This window comes from Telmatherina bonti (genome assembly GCF_933228915.1).
Source record: "Telmatherina bonti genome assembly, chromosome: 11".
NCBI lineage: Eukaryota > Metazoa > Chordata > Actinopteri > Atheriniformes > Telmatherinidae > Telmatherina > Telmatherina bonti.
Genome location: NC_136629.1, coordinates 22,002,400 through 22,020,665, shown reverse-complemented (window position 1 = coordinate 22,020,665; position 18,266 = coordinate 22,002,400). Strand labels below are relative to the sequence as shown.

The 18,266-nt window shown below is 38.2% G+C and overlaps 2 protein-coding genes across 2 annotated transcripts; one reads left to right on the top strand and one right to left on the bottom strand.

Annotated features, from left to right (window-relative positions):
- Nucleotides 1-289: 289 nt before the first annotated feature.
- On the top strand, nt 290-7,744 carry psap (prosaposin). The gene is made up of 14 exons (XM_079248585.1): nt 290-412; nt 2,991-3,124; nt 3,330-3,404; nt 3,521-3,646; nt 4,157-4,372; nt 4,493-4,636; nt 4,719-4,775; nt 5,773-5,913; nt 5,999-6,091; nt 6,214-6,397; nt 6,517-6,680; nt 6,764-6,844; nt 7,238-7,345; nt 7,521-7,744. The coding sequence occupies exons 1-14, from the start codon at nt 379-381 to the stop codon at nt 7,554-7,556; spliced, it is 1,593 nt and encodes a 530-aa protein (XP_079104711.1). The 5' UTR covers nt 290-378; the 3' UTR covers nt 7,557-7,744.
- A 2,286-nt stretch (nt 7,745-10,030) lies between these two features.
- slc29a3 (solute carrier family 29 member 3) lies at nt 10,031-16,932 on the bottom strand. Its single transcript, XM_079248422.1, has 7 exons — nt 16,829-16,932; nt 15,645-15,761; nt 15,156-15,556; nt 14,589-14,671; nt 13,749-13,975; nt 10,898-11,060; nt 10,031-10,732 (listed from the first exon to the last, which is right to left on the bottom strand). The coding sequence occupies exons 3-7, from the start codon at nt 15,474-15,476 to the stop codon at nt 10,117-10,119; spliced, it is 1,410 nt and encodes a 469-aa protein (XP_079104548.1). The 5' UTR covers nt 15,477-15,556; nt 15,645-15,761; nt 16,829-16,932; the 3' UTR covers nt 10,031-10,116.
- Between the last annotated feature and the right edge of the window lie 1,334 nt (nt 16,933-18,266).

Here is an 18,266-nt window from a genome sequence, read left to right as displayed (position 1 = left end):
CATGACTGCAATAAACCTTTTCTCTTTTTTTAATCAAAATTTGAAAAAAGGGAAGTAACCGAATGAAAATGAATTAGTAAAGATGTTTGAGCTCACAATAAAGATACAAAATGAACTGTTTTCTCCCAGCTAAGTTTAGACTAAAGCAAAGACAATGTATAAAACGGATTTCAAATTCCGTTTTAAGAGTTCTTTGACCTCTAAATGTTGCTAATCAAAGCTGATACGGAGTCACATGCCTCGCTGAGTAGTCAGCTGACAGTGAGACATCATAAAGACATCCACACACACACCATTGCCTGCATTGCAGCACACGCCGATCTCCGGTCGACATCAGAAACCAACAGACACAAACAAGATACAGGAAACAGCGCAGTCATGCTGCTTCTGACTCTGCTTTTTGTGTCTTCAGGTAATCCAGAATCTAAAAGTAATAATTTGTGGCGTTTTGTATATTTACAGAGACTTGGTTTCGGTAGATGTCAGGTCACAAAAACAAGCTCTTTGGTTGTGTAACAAAGTGCGTTTGATTATCGGTACACGGAAGCTATTCAGTGGCGTTAGCTTTGGTAAACAAGATCACTTTAAACGATTTAAAAAATAATCTTTTAAAAATTCACACCAAGTAGTCTGTCTGAATCTTTGACACATGTAGTGAATAATGTTTAATAAGTTTATTACCGTGTTCCTTTGAGGATTACAGTTTGCCCGCTGGCCTTTTTTATTAACAGCTTTGCTAACATTAGCATTGCTAGCTAACACAAGGTTGCTTAGCTGTTTTATACATTAAGTTAAACAATGTTTTAGATTATTCTGGCGATAGTGAAGTTAATGTAGACACACAGAAATCAAGCTGACTAATATTTTGAATTTTTTTCATATTGTTCAGACTATGTAGCAAAAGGATTTTCATATTTCACGTATCGGTCAGGCGACCAACCATCTTTGCTTTGATTTAAATAATAAAAATAAAGGTTATTTCCATTGTCTCTGGATCGATTTTTCAATCAGATCTCCATCTTTTTTTTTTTTTTTTTTTTTTTTTTTTTAATTGAAAGTTACCATAGATGGCCGCTTTCATTTCAACTTTTCGGTGAACTGTAAGCAACAGAAACTAAATGTTCGGTTTCTGTTCCTTTTCTTCCTCCTGAAAAATATGCATTTATCTTCACGGTCACGTCAGCAGCTGATAGGGGGTTTTATTTTTATGCATTAATGCTCTTACTATAACTGCAGGTTGAAATAAAATTGGGTTAGTGAGATATTTCTGCAGCTTAGCTAACAATAACTTCGAATCAACAAGACTATTTATACATTTAGTAAAAGTTAATTTAGTCTCCTGGTATTTGGAGAATGGATCTGAAATGAATGTCAACTGTTTACTTTTTATCAGGGCGAAAACTGGGCTTTTCACCAGTCAACTGTCAATATTGTTCTCCTTAGATAGTCACATTTGTGCTTATCTTCTAGTTAAAAGAAAATCAACGGTATTTATTTGCATTTCACATTTTATGCTTGTGGTTATTGCATTCTTTCCTAGATGTAATGTTTAACACCTTTAGGTCAGTTATATTGGCCATGCTGTGCACTTTGTACCAGGTTTTTGGTTGCTTGGTTAAACCAATCCACCACACTCCCATTTAGAGTCTTGCTTCACTTCCTCGTGTGATGCAAACAAATCCCACCATCAATTACATGATTTTGCAAGAATACTAGTGAATTATGTGGGCCTGTAGCTGTTTCAGCAGCTTATTTAGGCTTCTTCCAAAAGTGCATTATATTTTCAGGCTTTTTTATCTGCTTCCATTTGTGATTGCCCATGTAAATATAAGAAAAAATAATTATTGCTGTTCTGTTGACTGTAAACACTTTACTGTAAGTCTAAAACATGTACAGAGATGTCCTCATTGGAACAACCTGTTTGCCCGAGAACATTTTATTTTGCTTCACTGCTAATGTGACTGGAGGGTGGGAGTGCCCTGCCTGCTTTGTGTGTGATTTGAAGGTTGTCTATGCAGCTCACGTTGCATTGCAAATTCTTGGCTGTTATCCCCAAAATCCATTCACTGGCCTTTTGACTTGCTCTCCAATCCTGACAAGCTAATTTCTTGAGTTAAGTTATTTGATTGAATTTACTCTTATTTTCCGCAGGATGACATTTTAGTCAGATGTTTAGAATTGGTTAATGAAATGTGGAGATGATTTGTTTCCCTATTTTGTATATCAAAATTATGCGGATCTGTTGCAGCACACTGGTCGGGACTTTCCAATGCCATTGGTTTCACTTCAGTAAAATACATAATTTCTTCCTTCATCTACAGAAAAACACACTTGTCATCTCAACCTCCAAAACTCACTTATGTAATTCAGATTTTTCTTGCTCTGTGCTCAGTTACAGGCAGGATTTTAGTGCCTGGTAGTGAAAAAATGAGTCCAGACAAGGGACATGCTAATGCCACTGAATAATTAATGTTAATAGGATTTAGTGCGCTTTTTGCTTGGTAGAAGTGTAACAGTAAGGTATTTAAGAACTATGCCTAATGGGAGGCTCTTATTTGTTATTGCTTGCACCAGTGAGCTTTTTTTTTTTTTTTTTTTTTAATGAGGGGCTTTCTAAAACTAATATAGTGAATGCATCAGTTTCAAACCTAAATTAACATTTTGTTTTATAAAACTTGAAGGCTGGAATTAAACAAAATCACACCCAACTCTAACAATGCAGTTAAAATTCATTGAAGTCTTTAATTCTGTTTCATATTCATGAGACCTGGTGTCTCAGTAGTACTAAACTGGGTTAAATAAGTGACTGTTCATCATCATCAACTATAAAACTTCAACAATCTAGGCTGACATCTTGTCTGCCTTTTCCACATAATTCTCTAAATGTTGTTACTGTTGAAAAGAACATTTCATCAACTTTCTCTTGGAGTGAAATGAGGAAGTTTGCTGGAATTTGACGTTTGACTTACTGGTTGGTCTTTGCCTCGCAGCTGTGTCTACTCCTCTCCTGGGAACTGAGCAGTGCGCCCGTGGCCCCCCCTACTGGTGTCAGAATGTAAAGACGGCGTCTCTGTGTGGAGCTGTGCCTCATTGTCAGCAGAATGTGTGGAATAAGCCCCAGATGGTGAGACTAATTTGAAGTTTCTTCTCGTATATAATTGCTATCCTTTTTCTTTTTCAAATAGTGAAAAAACCGACAGTTTCTCCAATGAAATGTGTGACCGATGGTACACACATGCTCACTGTAATGGCACAACCAGTACTGATTGAGTATTCTTGCTGAGAAATGTGTAGTAAATGTTTTCCAAACCCAATTGTTTTTGCTCCAGAAATCAGTGCCATGTGACTTGTGTAAAGAAGTGCTGATGGTGGTTGAGCAGTTGCTGAAGGACAATGCAACTCAGGTAAGATTTAGAAAAATATATTGACAAAATTTGCTAATCATACAAGTTGGTTATGTCTGTATTGAGAGTTTAATCGCTGCTTGAGGCTGTTGTTTCACTGACATGTCTGATTGCAGGCTGAGGTTCTTCAGTACTTGGAAAAAGCCTGCCAGCTCATTCCTGATCAAGGTATGACTGAAGAGTGCAAAGAGATGGTGGATAGCTACTACCCCATCCTCATTGGAATTATCACTGGGGAACTGGTGAGCAATTTAAATCTGAATCATTTGCTTTAAAGATCCCATTAACATTTGATAAAATGTCAAGTTGAGCTAGTTGAAGTTTAGCTTGTTTGTTTTGTGTCACTTTGTTTCATTTTGAACTGTCGAGTTACTGACATCTACTGTGGAAGCAGGAGCATTAAAGTGAGGAGGGGGGAGAGACAGAAAACAGAAGTGACTGTGTGAAGGAAGTGCAGCCAGCTGAAAAAGAGCTATTGATGTGGAAGTGGGTCTAAGTCAAAATGAGAACAGAGCAGCCATTTTGCAATACTTAATCCCATGATAGGAAGCCTCTTGATTTAGTTGTCTGTCTTAACTTTCACCTGTCACAGCAACACTGGAAACAAAAGTAACAATTCTTTCCAGATAATAAAACATAAATGCTCCTTTAACCATGTTGTGTATGGATGGCTTTTTAAGTAAAGTACTTGGGTTTAAAAAAAAAAAAAAAAAAGAGAAGTAGGGTATATTAACTTAATTATTTTTGTTTAGGAGGATCCAGGTGTTGTGTGTGGAGCTATGGGACTTTGTAAGTCTCAGCAGGAATTCCTGGCCAAGGTTCAACCCATGGAGCAGCTCATGACCAATGAAATACAACCGGTTGACCTTTCCCACCAAGCTGTCCCCTTCCTCCTCAATGTCCCAGAGCTTCTGTATCCTCAGGAGAACCTCAAACAGGAGTCCCCCAAAGAAGAAAGCCCAAACCAGGTAGATGGTTTAACTTCCCTTTCTACCACAAATTAACAAGATTTTTTTTTCTCTTTAAAGCTTTCTCTTTAATCTTGTTGACATGGAGCTAATTTGGTCCTGGTTCTTGCCCACCTGCAGGAAAACAGTGAGGTGTGCCAGGACTGCATCAAGTTCCTGACTGATGCGCAAGCAGAAGCCAAGGCCAACACCTCGTTTATCGACTCTCTCATTCAGAATATTGAGAAGCAGTGTGACCTGTTGGGGCCAGGCTTGTCAGATATGGTGAGTTAACCGCAGAAATACTCAAAGTTGTAATTGTACAGCATTTCCAGTAAAACTAAATCAAACTGTATTGTCTCTGCAGTGCAAGCAGTATGTTGGCCAGTATGGAGCTGTTGTCGTTCAGCAGCTCATGTCCATGGTGAGTCGTCTTACTTTACTGATCAAAGAATATTCAGGAAAGTCTGTTTGTTTGCTTATATATTGTACCTCAGATAGTCATTGAATTCTAATTGTTAATGGCAAGCTTACCGTGCTCTGGTCATCAAAACTAATGTCTGTGTGTTAATTTGTGATGGTGCTCTGACTGTAGCACCACCTGACCTGCTGATTTTTCAGTTTATTCACTGCTTTAAACAGCTGACTTTCCCATTTTTAAAAAAATAATTTTTTAAAAATTCTTCATCTGTCTTCTTCGCCTGTATTCTTTTTCATTCTTGTCATTCTGCTCTTATTTTTCTTTTGACCTTTCTTCCTTACCCCCTCCTCTGGGCTTTGTATGCTGCTCCCAGGAACAGGTAGGTCATTCTGTGTTCAGCCTGTAGCTTTTTAACCCCTAGTTCTTGCTACTTGTGCTGTCCACTTCTAGCCTGAAACACCTGCCACTGGTGCATGTGAATAGTTCGCTAACGAGTGAGACTACTTTAACATATTTGAATACTTTTTTTTTTTTTTTTAAATCTTCTAAAACATGGATGGGAATGATGGTCCTATTAAATATATACAGGAATATAACGGGAAAGTTGAGATTATTCTGTTGCCTTTCATCACACAAGCATGCAGCTGATAATGATGTACTTGGTTTAAACAGTATATTTAGATGCACTGGTCTTCAATGTCACAAACATCTGTCTCCTTTTTAAAAGCTAAGGCTATTCTTATGTTAGCACTTACATCATTACATTTTTTTTTTGCCACTCTGGATGTGTGGTGCTGTGTTTTGATGCTGTTAAGATGGCTGCATTTTTTTTTCTGCATAGACACGTTTGCATGGGTGGTGTGTAATACTTGGTTATGTTCTAAAACATGTGTAATGGTGTGTGGATGACACATTTTTGTTTTGCTAACAGCATGCCACGAGGCATTTCCTCCCTCTGACCTGTGCCTTCATATCCTATAGTAACTGTTTGTGTCCTCAGCAACCCAAGGAGATCTGCGCCCTTGCCGGTTTCTGCTCTGAGATGAAGAAGTCCATTCCCATGCTGAATCTTCAGCCTGCCAAGACTATCTCTGCAGCCAAACTTTTCCCTGCCACCAGGGTGGAATCTGCTTCTGCTAAGGTAGATGCTGAAACTTGTGTGTTTTGATACAGATGAAATGCACTTGCAGCACAGCATTGCCATTAAGCATTTTTCTTTCTTTCAGTCGATGGTGCGTGTCCGCGATTCCCCAACTTGTGCCATCTGTGAGTTTGTAATGAAACAGCTGGAGACTATGCTTGAGGATCAAGCCACAGAGGTGGGATTTGTACTGCTATATATTTCCTGTTATAACCATGAGACAGACCATAGAACTGCTGCAGACATACTGTCAGTGCACTTGACACGACTTCCTAGTTGACTCGTCTTGTCTCCTATCAGGAGGAGGTCATTCAAGCTGTGGAGAAGGTGTGCACATTATTGCCCTCCTCCCTGACTGCCCAGTGTAAGGACTTGATTGAGACATACGGGCAGGCCATCATTGAGCTGCTGGTGCAGCAGGCAGATCCCAAGACCATCTGCACAGTTCTGGCACTCTGCAATGATGCCAGTCGTGCTTACGTTGGTATGTTCTCTTTTTGTCTGCACACTAAATAAATCTTTGATTTCTGGTGCTTTTGACAGATCAGTCAGCACGTCTCTTGGTGGATTGTCCGTTAATCTCTTTATTATTACTCTTTATAGCTCCACTTGACCAGTCTCGCTTTAAGGCGGGTGGCTTCTGTGATGTGTGCAAAATGGCTGTTAATTACATCGATGGCATTTTGGAGCAGAACGCTACAGAGGCTGAGATTGAGGAAGCTGTGAAGAGAGTGTGCAGCTTCTTGCCTGATGCTTACAAAACTGAGGTGAGGTTTTTCTTTTTATTTATTTATTCATTCAAATGTACTTTTCTTTAGTGTTGACCATGTATCTTGTCTCCTTTCAACAGTGTGACCAGTTGATTGAACAGTATGAGCCGATGCTTGTCCAGTTGTTGCTCCAGATGCTTGACCCAGACTTCGTGTGCACAGTGAGTATAAAACTTAAACTCTGCCTTCCCGACTTGTTTGATAGTACAGTGACATGTATCATGTGAATTCTTGGAGCCGTCCGTCACTGCCCAGCAGCATCCAGAGGCTGAAAAACCACTTTTCACAACTTTAGCTTCTGGGACATCAGGTGACGTTACAGCAGAATTTCGCTTTATGTACCCCATAAATAAATAGTCAGAGGAAGGGGGGGGGCGCAGAGCAAGAGATGAGACTCGAAGTCTTTTACAAGCTAAAGACATCTCACAGTACAGATAAGATGCAAGGCAATGTTGAATTTGCTGTTGATTTGGGGTGCGTCAGTTAAAAATAAAATTACTCTGTTGTAAATGTGACCCTGATTTGTGTCCGAATGTTTTTTTTGTGCTTTCCAGAAAGTGGGAGCATGTCCTGAAGCCGTACGCAGACTCCTCGGAGCAGAGCAATGTACCTGGGGGCCCAAATTCTGGTGCAAGAACATGGAAACAGCTACGCGATGCAATGTGAGTAGACGAGTCTTACTTAAACCGTTTTACTAGAATAACTTTTTTTTTTTTTTTTTTTTTTTAACTAAACATGTCTATAAAGCCGTGACTATAAAGTGGTACAATGGTGCAAGTTCAGGTGTGCTGAGGCCTAAAAACTGAGGTTTTTTTTCTTCTTTTTCTTGTCTTTCAGGCTGTGGCTCACTGCCAGCGCCATGTGTGGGTGTAGAGGATTTCCACAAACTGACCTGTAGGGAATTAAAAGAAAAAATACTGTAGTGCTGCTTCCCTCTTTTAATTTCTGTCTGGCTCAAACATCTGCCATTTGTGATTAAATTAACTTTGATATTTTTGAATTATGTTGGAAAGGGACTGGATGTGCTTTTGTGTTTTATTTTTTCCTCTGTGATGGGGGGGGGGGGGGCGGCAGTTGGATGCTTAGAAAAGGGGGAGTAATTACACATGTAGTTGACCGAAACTTGACCTGCTAGTACTTCAGTGAACTGGAGTCGGAGCTTCACTGTTGTGACTCGCATCATTTGAGTTGTACTTTTCTTAATTGCTTACTGGGAGATACAAAAGTTAGAACAGGCAATAAATTCTTACATCCAGGATGAGGACAGATCAGGTTTGCCTGCTGTTTACTGCTCTTCAGATCGCTGCAAGCTTAGATTTGCTTTTTTTTTTTCTTTTTTTTTTGGAAAACTGACTACAGACGGCAAAGGCAATTCAGTGAATTAATGGCTTTTAGCAATGTGTGTGACCATTGAACAGACTCAGCATTTTGTAGACGATTTTTTTTTTTTGTTTTTTTCTTTGAGCGGATATGGAGGTTGCCTCCCATTGTTTGCACTCTTCTTACTGTTTGTAAATCTGTTTCTAATGCACATAAAAATCTTCAGATGTTTTCTTCAAACCTGTGGCCAATTAATCTACAATAAAGTGATCCCAAACCACTTACTTTTCTTCACCTCCTTAATTTAGTGGGTCATTAAGCTTGTCATGCAAACGTTTAGTATTGACTAATCAAATTGCTAAGTTGGTTTGCAAACATTTTCTTAAAAATTTAAGTGGTCTTTTTGTTTGAAAATTATACCCTGGTACAATAAACCACTAACAAGTAAAGAAACAATAGGTCAACAGTTGCAGTATTTATGGCTCAATCAGGGACTTGTTCAAGAAACAACCTACTCAGAAACTCTGGGTTAACTTACTCTCAGCAGCAATTCTGAGATTTCAGTTCCAGATCGGCTGCTTTGTGTTCAATCAACTCTGTCTTTACCCCAGAGTGAAGAAACGCACCAAAAAGTCATCAGTGGAATCCCGATACCTGGATTCACCATGGCAACAAGTGCAAAAAAGCTAGTTATTTTACCCAGCTGGAGGTAAAGGTTTTATTTAAGGATGAGGTGAAACAGATTTATTTGATTAAAAAAAGGGGAGAAAACTGCTGCTAAGCAGAGAAATATGTTGGAAGAAACTGCCGCCTGATTAAATGTTTGAATCCACGTGTCCATTCATCAGACGTGGATTGAAATATTGGTGGATGGAAAAAAAACTTGAGTCCCACTGGGGAAAATATAAATGCAAGAAACAAGGTTAAGTTTAAATAAGTCTTAGGTAATGTACAAGATCATGACATACTTTTATTTCACACTGGCTGATAAATCATATATTTGGTGGCTATTTCTACATGAGTACTTCAAACCCCAAGAAATGCTGTTTTGTTCATTCAGTTCTCTCATTTAATAAACTGACTTCACATAGGCTTTTATCAGATTGTGTCCTCATCTGAGACTGCAATTGCAGTAGAAAATCCTGCTGTTGTATTTGTTACTCGGCTTTTGCCCCATTATGTTATTTAAAATATACTGAAGCAGAACGATCATCATGGGAGGACAGTGAGATGTCTGCTGGGATCTACAGAGAAACAGATTTCTGCTATCACACTAAAATGATTTCAGACCAGGATAATTGGAGTTACCTGCTAAATGGTTCCTTTTGAAAAAGCCATTGATAAATAAATTATGCTCTCACGTCAGCTTGACTTCTCAAAAATCTTTACGCAAATATGTGTATTAATTCAGCTTGTAAATCTCTGGAGTCGCGTTGGTAGACAACCCATGCCTGACAGATACTTAAGGTGGGAGGAGGATTGGTAGAAACTCAGGCTTTCTTTTTGGTGAACCTGCCATTGAGAAGGTTTACTTCAGTCAGTTACCATGGTAACAGACTCAGGGAAAGACTCGCCTTGCTTTTTGGAACTGAAAACCCAGTTTTCCCCAACTCAGGGTTAATGTACTCGAGTTTCAACACAACCTGCTTTCTGGAACAAGTCCCTGTTTAACTGCATGTTCAGCATTAGTAAGTTACTTTTTACTAATATATAACATGTCCTTACCACATTCATATTTTATTCAAGTTGAAACAAAATTACATCCAACAGCCTTTGCAAAGTGTCTTTTATTAAATTGTCATCTCTTAATTAAAACATGAGAACCATTTTTTTTTTTTTTTTTTTGCAGTGTTAGAAAATATGTGTAAAGCAACTTTTGGTTGATCTTAAAGTGTCCATAATGGACTCCTGATTTCCAAATAGCTATTTTCGAGTCATTGTAAACGTAATAATGAGGTACGCAGGAAACAAGGCTTGTTGGTCCAGTGAAAATTGCCCAATTTCACTCCCTCCCTCACAGCAGACAACTGGCTGTACTGGAACATACTTATCTGCGCAGAGTGCACTGACTTGTAATATGCACACCTGTACATGAGTAGCTCTTAAACTTTTATCAAATGCAGTGTACAATAAGCACGGAGAATGCAGATCCAACAGCCAATCCCAGAGTTAAAAAGAATGACATGACCACTCCTGTGGCCTCTGCCAGCTCGCGGGGAACCACCTTTGGGCCATAGATCATTGGCAGCGTACCGAGATAACCATTAGAAAGACCTAGTAGGCAGTTAAAGACCACAGGGTAAACATCATGGGTGAACAGTACTGTGTGAAGGTGGTCCCGTGGCTGATAGTTACAGAACATGAGAAGTGGTACCAGGACGGAGCGGCACAGCACCAGTGCTGGCAGAACTCGACTAGTGGGTCCAGGTACCTGCACCCAGGCTGTTGCTTGCCTGCCACAGAAGTCCGCTACATTATACAGGAGGAAACTGGTGAAAGGCACAAAGTAAGTGGTTGTCCAGGGGCTGCCACTGTCCATGTTGACAGACTGGATCCCTGATGATACCGCAGGGAACACCGAGATGGAGACGAAGAAAACATAGAAGACACTCAGACCAAGTACCCATGCCTTCTTAATGATCGGCTGGAGTGGTGGGATTGCAGCTCCAGTGCTTTGAGCCTCATTGATCACTCCAGGACTGATGTGTGTTGCTGCCATCATGTAGTGTCTAGAGAGAAGGGAGACATGTAAACCCGTTCTGTAAACTGTCCTTTCAAGACCTAGCAAATGCATTTATTAAATGTAATGAACGGCGAAAAAAAAAGACAAGTACAGCCAATTATACAAATCAAGTACTTGCAAAATAAATAAAATATTAGTTTGTGCTACTGACCTTGAATATGCCAGCCTGGGCAAAAACAAATAGGAGATGATGCAAGCCAGGATGAAGATGTCAGCTGTCAGGAAGTAAGCCAGCGTGCTGTTTGTCACATCCTCAGCCACAACTAGGTTCACTATTGATGCTACTGCACTCAGTGTGCCCCCCATAGCCTGACCTAGGTGAAAAAGGACCACAGGTTAAGTTTTGTTCATACAGTAACCAGTCTGAATGCACAATAACATTGCATTTATCACATTTACTTTAAACATACAGGAACATTTGGAGAAAAAAAAGGAAATATCATGAAAAAACAATGTTTTTGGTCACTTATTTCAGAAAGTCAAACCTCTGTAATCGCATAGATTCATGACAGAGTGAAATGTTTCATGTTGAAATGTTGATTATTTCTCTACAGCATTGTTCCAATTAGTTTGTGCAAAGTAGTATTTGTTAAAGTGAGAGTAAGATTTTTGTGTGAGATCTCAACCACATTTCAAAGATTTTCACAGGGGTTAGGATCTGGATTCAGTGGCAATCAACCCTTTTGTTGTCTCATGGGCCTTGAACTGATTTCACATTATTTAAACCCCATGAATCTGTGCACTGTCATCTTGGAATATGCCCCTTGTCTTCTGGTAAGAAAAAATGTCTCTTGACAGAATAACTTGGTCAATGGACAAGATTGCTGACCTCATTCTTTAGGCAGATACAGTTACTGAACCTGACCAACAAAAGTTACCCAGATTGTAATGTTGGCCCCACAGGCTGTCACTGTTGGGACATGGCATGATGGATGGAGCTACCCTGACTTTCTTCCTTATTGCTCCAGAATCCAATCTTTATGTTTCCCAGCAGCCTTTTGATTTTTTTCCAATTAGCTTCACTAAAAATGAGTGATGGCAAAATCGAAACAGTCCCCACTGAAACTGATGCAAAGCAAAGTTCAATGATCTGAAACAAGATGGGGACATCACGTGACTGTTCCATTTTGCATTTCATTATGTCACCAATCGTTCTGAAATGCCACGGTTGATCCACCCTGCTTTATTTAAAAAAAAAAACTCCCATAAACTTGTGAAACACAACTGAATGTGAAGTGATGTTTTTACCCTGTGTCCAAAATTGAAAAATAAAAAATTTAACTACAATTTTACAAAATAAAAATGCTTACATTCATAATTGTTTCTCCTTGGAGAGATTTAGAGCCAGATGCAAAACCGTCTCAACCCGAATACAGCTGAGCAGATTATCTTTATTCATGAAAATACATAAATGTATAGAAGCACCTCCTATTTACACTGACTGGGTAAAATTAAACATCCGTCCATACAAATATCACTATAAACCAACACAAAAATTTATAGCTGACAAAACGACCCAAAACACACAAATACTTCATAATTTATTCATATTTTTAAAACATATTTTTTTGGCTACTAGATGTCACTGTGGTGATGTGTTCCAAACAATCCAAAAGCTTGTATCGGATGAAAGAATCAATTTTTCCAAACATTTCGATCTCCTAAACAATCTACTCTGCAGCTCAATAATTTGATCAATCTGAAATGGAGCAAAACATTTCCATAACACAGAATGTCTATTCCAACATGGCTGTTTAGGGAGGGAGACTGCTGCCTACTGCATCAGTTAATACATCTTGATTATTGTAATATTATAATACTTCTTTACTGGGAAACTAATACCTGTTAAGTTTAATGTAGTAGAACCTTTAAACACATTTTTATATCAGTTCAATGGGAATACAGAATGTATACAGTCAAAATACTGAACAGGAAATGAACCCTGCCCTGCGATGGACTGCAGACCTGTACTCTTGCCTAAAGACTGCTGCGACAGGCTCCAGCTCCCCTGCGACCCTTGATTGGACTAAACGGTATGGATAATAAATGAATGAATGAATGAATGAATGAATGAAATTAACCCTTTATGAAGCTACTTTACAGCTAAGAACAAATAGCTGCAAACGTAACAGCATATTAACTAAATTGGACCCCCAATGACTGTGTATGGTCATTGGAGACCCCAATGAATATAGACAGTCATTGGGGTGTCCAATGACTGTCTATAGTTTTTTTGTTCTTAAGTGCAGACCTCATGTTTGGACTGACTTTAGCATCATGGTTTTATATGTTTTACTGCTCCAACACAACACAACCATTCTCAAACCTGTTAATGACTCATCAGTCATCAGCCAGGTGTATTAAGCAGGAAATATCTAATGGACTGTGGCCTTTAGGGGTTTAAAGTGAACTGGAATGACCATCTCTGACTTAAACCAACTCAGTTTGCCCCTTCCTGCTGGCAGATAGTACATATGACATACAATGAAGAAATTCCAAAATTTAACCAAAAGGAAAATTTTTTATACAGTCAAAACCACTTTTGAGTAATAAATATAAGTTTTTGTTCAAGTTTTAGTGTTCAAAATATACTTAAAGATCTATTGCTCTGTGTATCAATTAGCTGGTGGGGACAGGTATGTACTTGGTCTGCACAGGCTCTGTCAGTTTCACTGTAATTTTTGTCAGATGCTCGTACCAAAAACAGGCATATTATAAGTGAGTAAGTTAAATTCCTGTTTTGTTTTTTCTTCATTTTAACTGAAAAAAACTTTTTTGTAAATTGATAAACATTCAAGATATTGTAACATAAGAATAACACACACTTGCTTGAAACAGTAGCAATAACTTCATGTCAACTAATATTTGGATTTTCTCTCACATAATTTTTACCAACAGAAAAAATATAAAAATGACTAATTAAAAAAAAAAAGATTACCTTCACACAGTGCTGTATGGATGTCACATGAACAATGCCATACCTGACTTAAGTACAGACATACCTGATATAAGAGCCTGAGAGATCCTCATAGGAAAATGGCCACTGATACCAAACACGCTACCAGAGAAGAGGTTGGAGGCTCCGCTGACGACAGCCACACTGGCAAGTGTGCCGACAAAGAACTCCACCCTACAATCTGAAACATCCACCTTCACCAGCACTGTTGTCACCACAAACACCAACAGGATCACAAAAAGAGACGATAGGATTCGAATGTTTGGAGACAACCTATCAACACACAAACACACACACACGTATGTAATTGATCAGTTCAAATCTACATAATTTCAGAGCAGATGTTTTCACTTTGTGCTGTTAAGTACAGTCAATTAGCAACATTAATCTACATACAATCCTGACTAAGTCCATGGAAAATCTAAAGGGTATAAAAGAAAATGACTGAGTGGAAACGGGCATGTAGTCTTTAAACTTCTAAAGTACATTAAATGATCACAATTCAAGGATTTAAACCGCTAGATAAAACAGATGTGTTTTTGTCCCATCCCAACAGCTGGAAACAGAACAAAGTAAAAAAACATAATGTTTACGTAAAAACATAAACATTATGTACAATCAACTTGTTCGGATTATTGGCGTGTTCTGTCTCTAATGTACTTTTAGCTTAAATGTCACTTTTACTCAATGTACTATAGTAATATTGTCATGTAATTGTGTAATTTTACTCTTGTTCTTTTCGGGTGACTTTCAACATCTGTCTCGGGACAGCGAATGAAAAATAGCCTTCTGGCTAACTCTGGCATATTGACAGAAAATGTCTATTAATATGCACTGTCCATGTATTCATAAATTTAAAAATAAATAAATAAATAAAAAAGTCAACCTGTTCACAAGGACGTAGTTGAGAATCAGACACAGGACAGAGGGCACCGTAGAGGCAATTGCCAGATAACTTTCGAAGTAGTCCTGTGAACCGATGAGGAAGAAAAGAGAGAGGAAAAAAAGTCTGCATTCAAGGATTCACTAAGTAAAAGAGATCCAAGTCATGTGCTTCTATGGTGTCTCAGACAAAGTAAGAGGAAGTGAGTTTTTCTGGTATGTGATTTTTTTTTTTTTTTTTTGTTTTATCCAACCTGTTTTTCAGTTGACTATATTAAATGAGTGCTGGCCTTGTGATACTTTTACCTTGTTTGAAAGATCTACTTAAATCACTTTGACTCTTCCCAGTCTACCTTTATCTCACTTACTATAAAAAAAAGCCCCAAGGCATCCCTAATAGCATTACTGTCCTGTCAGGGGATTTCTCTGAAACGTGAAAGGGCCCTTCATCTTATCACCCATCACAGAATTGCCACAGTACCATGTCGGAAGCACAAAGAATCACACAAAAGGCCGTTCTTCTTGTGGGTAGGCACAAAACAAATACAGTGCAACAGTAAGTCCTACTTACACTGAGGTCTGAACGCTGCTCCTCTTCTCCACTCTGAGAACTGTTGCTAAGTTTGTATAGCCAGTAGTACTTGGCTGTTATAAAGAAATTCCAGGGCAGCAAGGAGCCGATGCCCATCAGAAAAAAGATGATGTAGACCAGAGAGTATGAGTCTTCTGGACTGTAGCGCACAGCCAGAGGCGGTGGGGAAAGTTTGGGGAGAAGAGATGCAGACGGACTATGGTCCTCAAGCTCTTCATCGTCAGTTGCACTTTGGTCACCAAACAAAGTTGGAACATATGAAGAGTTGACGCTGGGTTGCACAGGTTCTGTACCGTCCATTATTTTGTCTCTCCTCACAGACAGGTTTCAGGATACTCAAAGTGAAGACAAGAGACAAAAGAATGGCAGAAAATAGAAAGCTGTGAAAAAGACAAAGGAAACATTTAAAAAGAAAAATCAGTGACTTAATAACGATACTGTAATAAATAGCATGTGGATGACACTTACTTTTACTTGTGCTTGTCAGCAACAAACAACAACTTTATTTGTTTGGATGCCATTGTCTGAAAACATCTTGTCATTGCAGCACGTAGAGATCAGCACAGTGATCATGAATCTGTGAAGCTGCAGGAACATAAGTCACACTCAAATCCCATCACGTGCTGACTTCATATAGTATTTTCCACATATAAATCTTCATATCATATCAAATCTTCAACATATAAACATTTTAGATAGACCTGAGACAGAGACATGGTGTTCCCACTCAGATCTAATTTAGAATGAAATAGTATACAAATAAAAATGACTTCATATTATAAACTAGATGTGGAATGTCTCATGAGCATAGGGCCCTTTTCTTGGAGTCCAACTGCGGCACTAATAAAATCAATGTGGGTTTTAGCATCCTACTGTTTGGCATTGCAATGTAGATGTCAAAGCAAAGGCCACAAATAGTCCTGAATCAGCCCTTTTTCTAAATTAAGCAAATAATCCAATGACAACAACAGCTCAGGCTTTATCACATACTGTGTTTTAGATCTTGTGATTACACTATTAGTAATGCTTTATCATAATAATACATTTGTATTTAATACACACTTTACATTTGAAATAAAATCAAATGCTAGAATGAGTACGCTAAAAATAAAATGAAGTAAATAAACAGTAACAAAACAGCTGTGTATTGTAGACTATTCAGTCCCGTGAAAAACGTAAACAAAAACAGTTATTTGGGGATAAAACGAACAGATGCCATTTGTTACTTGAAAACAAAAACATACACATGCTGTTTCTGACAACGCCTGTATAAAACAAGATCTTCACCTGAAAGACGCTTGTAAAGGCTAAAGGAAGACTAAATGGTACAAAGCTGACTCTGCTGTATCTGAACGATGAGGAACTAGTCTTTTCATTATGCTTACCTAAGAAAAAAGCAATTACACGCGACAAAAAGCCGTATCTTTCAATAAAATATACTACCTCTAATTGAACTTTTTACTGCAAAACAACCCTGTCCGTTCTGTCGTGGCTTACGTATAGTGACCTTTATTTGGTTTTTATAGTGTAAGGCGAACACGGTTCAAAAACATAAAGCTTAACATTGAACATTAGCCAAGCTGCTAAAAACACATGTAGCTAAACAAGCCAGATATAGTTATCAATTAAAATAAATAAATAAATAAACCTACCACATCAGTGGAGACTCCACTGATGCTGCCAGTGGGTTTGCTTAAAGTGTTGCTCTGACACAAAAGTCCATTTCATTGCAAACTTTGTTTCTGGTCAGCTGACATTTCACATGGTATCTGAGAAATATCTGCGCAAACAGCAGATCTACTTCCGGTCTTCTTCCTCCAAAATATGATGGTTTCTTGTGACAAACCAAAAAAGTAATACTTAAAAAGTGATAATTTATATTCCATAATTCAGGAAAGAGAGTTTTTCTTTGGTTAAAAAAGCATTTAAAGGATAAAACCAAAGTATAATCTGAAGTAAAACGAATGATATACTTTTTCCTTTTATCTTGATAGTCACCAGAGCGGAAGTGTACTTACTACAGAAAGAGTGTTTAGTAAAACTTTGTATTTTGCCAGAACTATAATTAAAGATAATAAGAACCTTGTGAAAAAATTTTCAAGTACACCAATGTTAACAGATTTACTGACAAGTTTACTGCTATGAAACCTTTCACATTACTATGTTTTAAAATCAAGCTATATTTTAATTTGCAAACATCCAAACACATCATGTAGGGCGTGTAAATAAACAAATTAGATTTGACTTTATATTTAGTAAAACTTCTTATCATTTGAACATTTCCAATTAGTAGATTACCAACATTGAAGCATCCACATTAGTTATAATGTGGTATTCTATAGTGTAGAAGGTGGTGTAAGAAATGGAATATATAAAGTATGGTAAATATTACATAATTTAAAGAGGCAAATTGAACCCTATTAAGCCAAACGTATTTTATTTGATGCGTACACTTTCTGAGACATCACTTTATGGTAGAAACTACTCAATACCTTGTTGTACACCATACAATACTGGTCTCCTGCCCCTTGTGGATACCAGAAAGCAGATTATTACACTAAAATAATTTTAACTGATGATATAATGGACTTCCCTTTGACAAAAGCAAAGATAAGGTCAGACAGGTGGGAGGCCTGGGCCACAACTAAAATCAGACTGGAACTCCAGTTACCACCTCAACAACAATCAAGTCCTAGAAAATATTCAGTGTAATCCAGACTTCTCTGACTCTGGTCTGCAGGGGACACTGTTGGACAAGTTTTATACACTTCCCTTCTCCAACACATCCGATTAAAATTAATATTTCTAACAATTTGTTGTCAAATTTTTAGCCAGGTGTAGGAATTGAAGTTGGGAAAATTCTAAAACCTGCAGGACAGAGGCCTCAAGTGAAGAGAGTCCAGGATTCCTGTTGTCAACTGAACTTTATCTGGGTTTTGCTTATAGGCCCAAAGCAAACTAGTTCAGGATGTTATGGACATCTGTGTTCTTGTACTTCAACACTACCATGATATTGATCAACTCATGTTTGCCTGTCTGTCAACAACCTTACACAAAAACTACTGGGTGTATTTTTGTTATTTCTTTCTG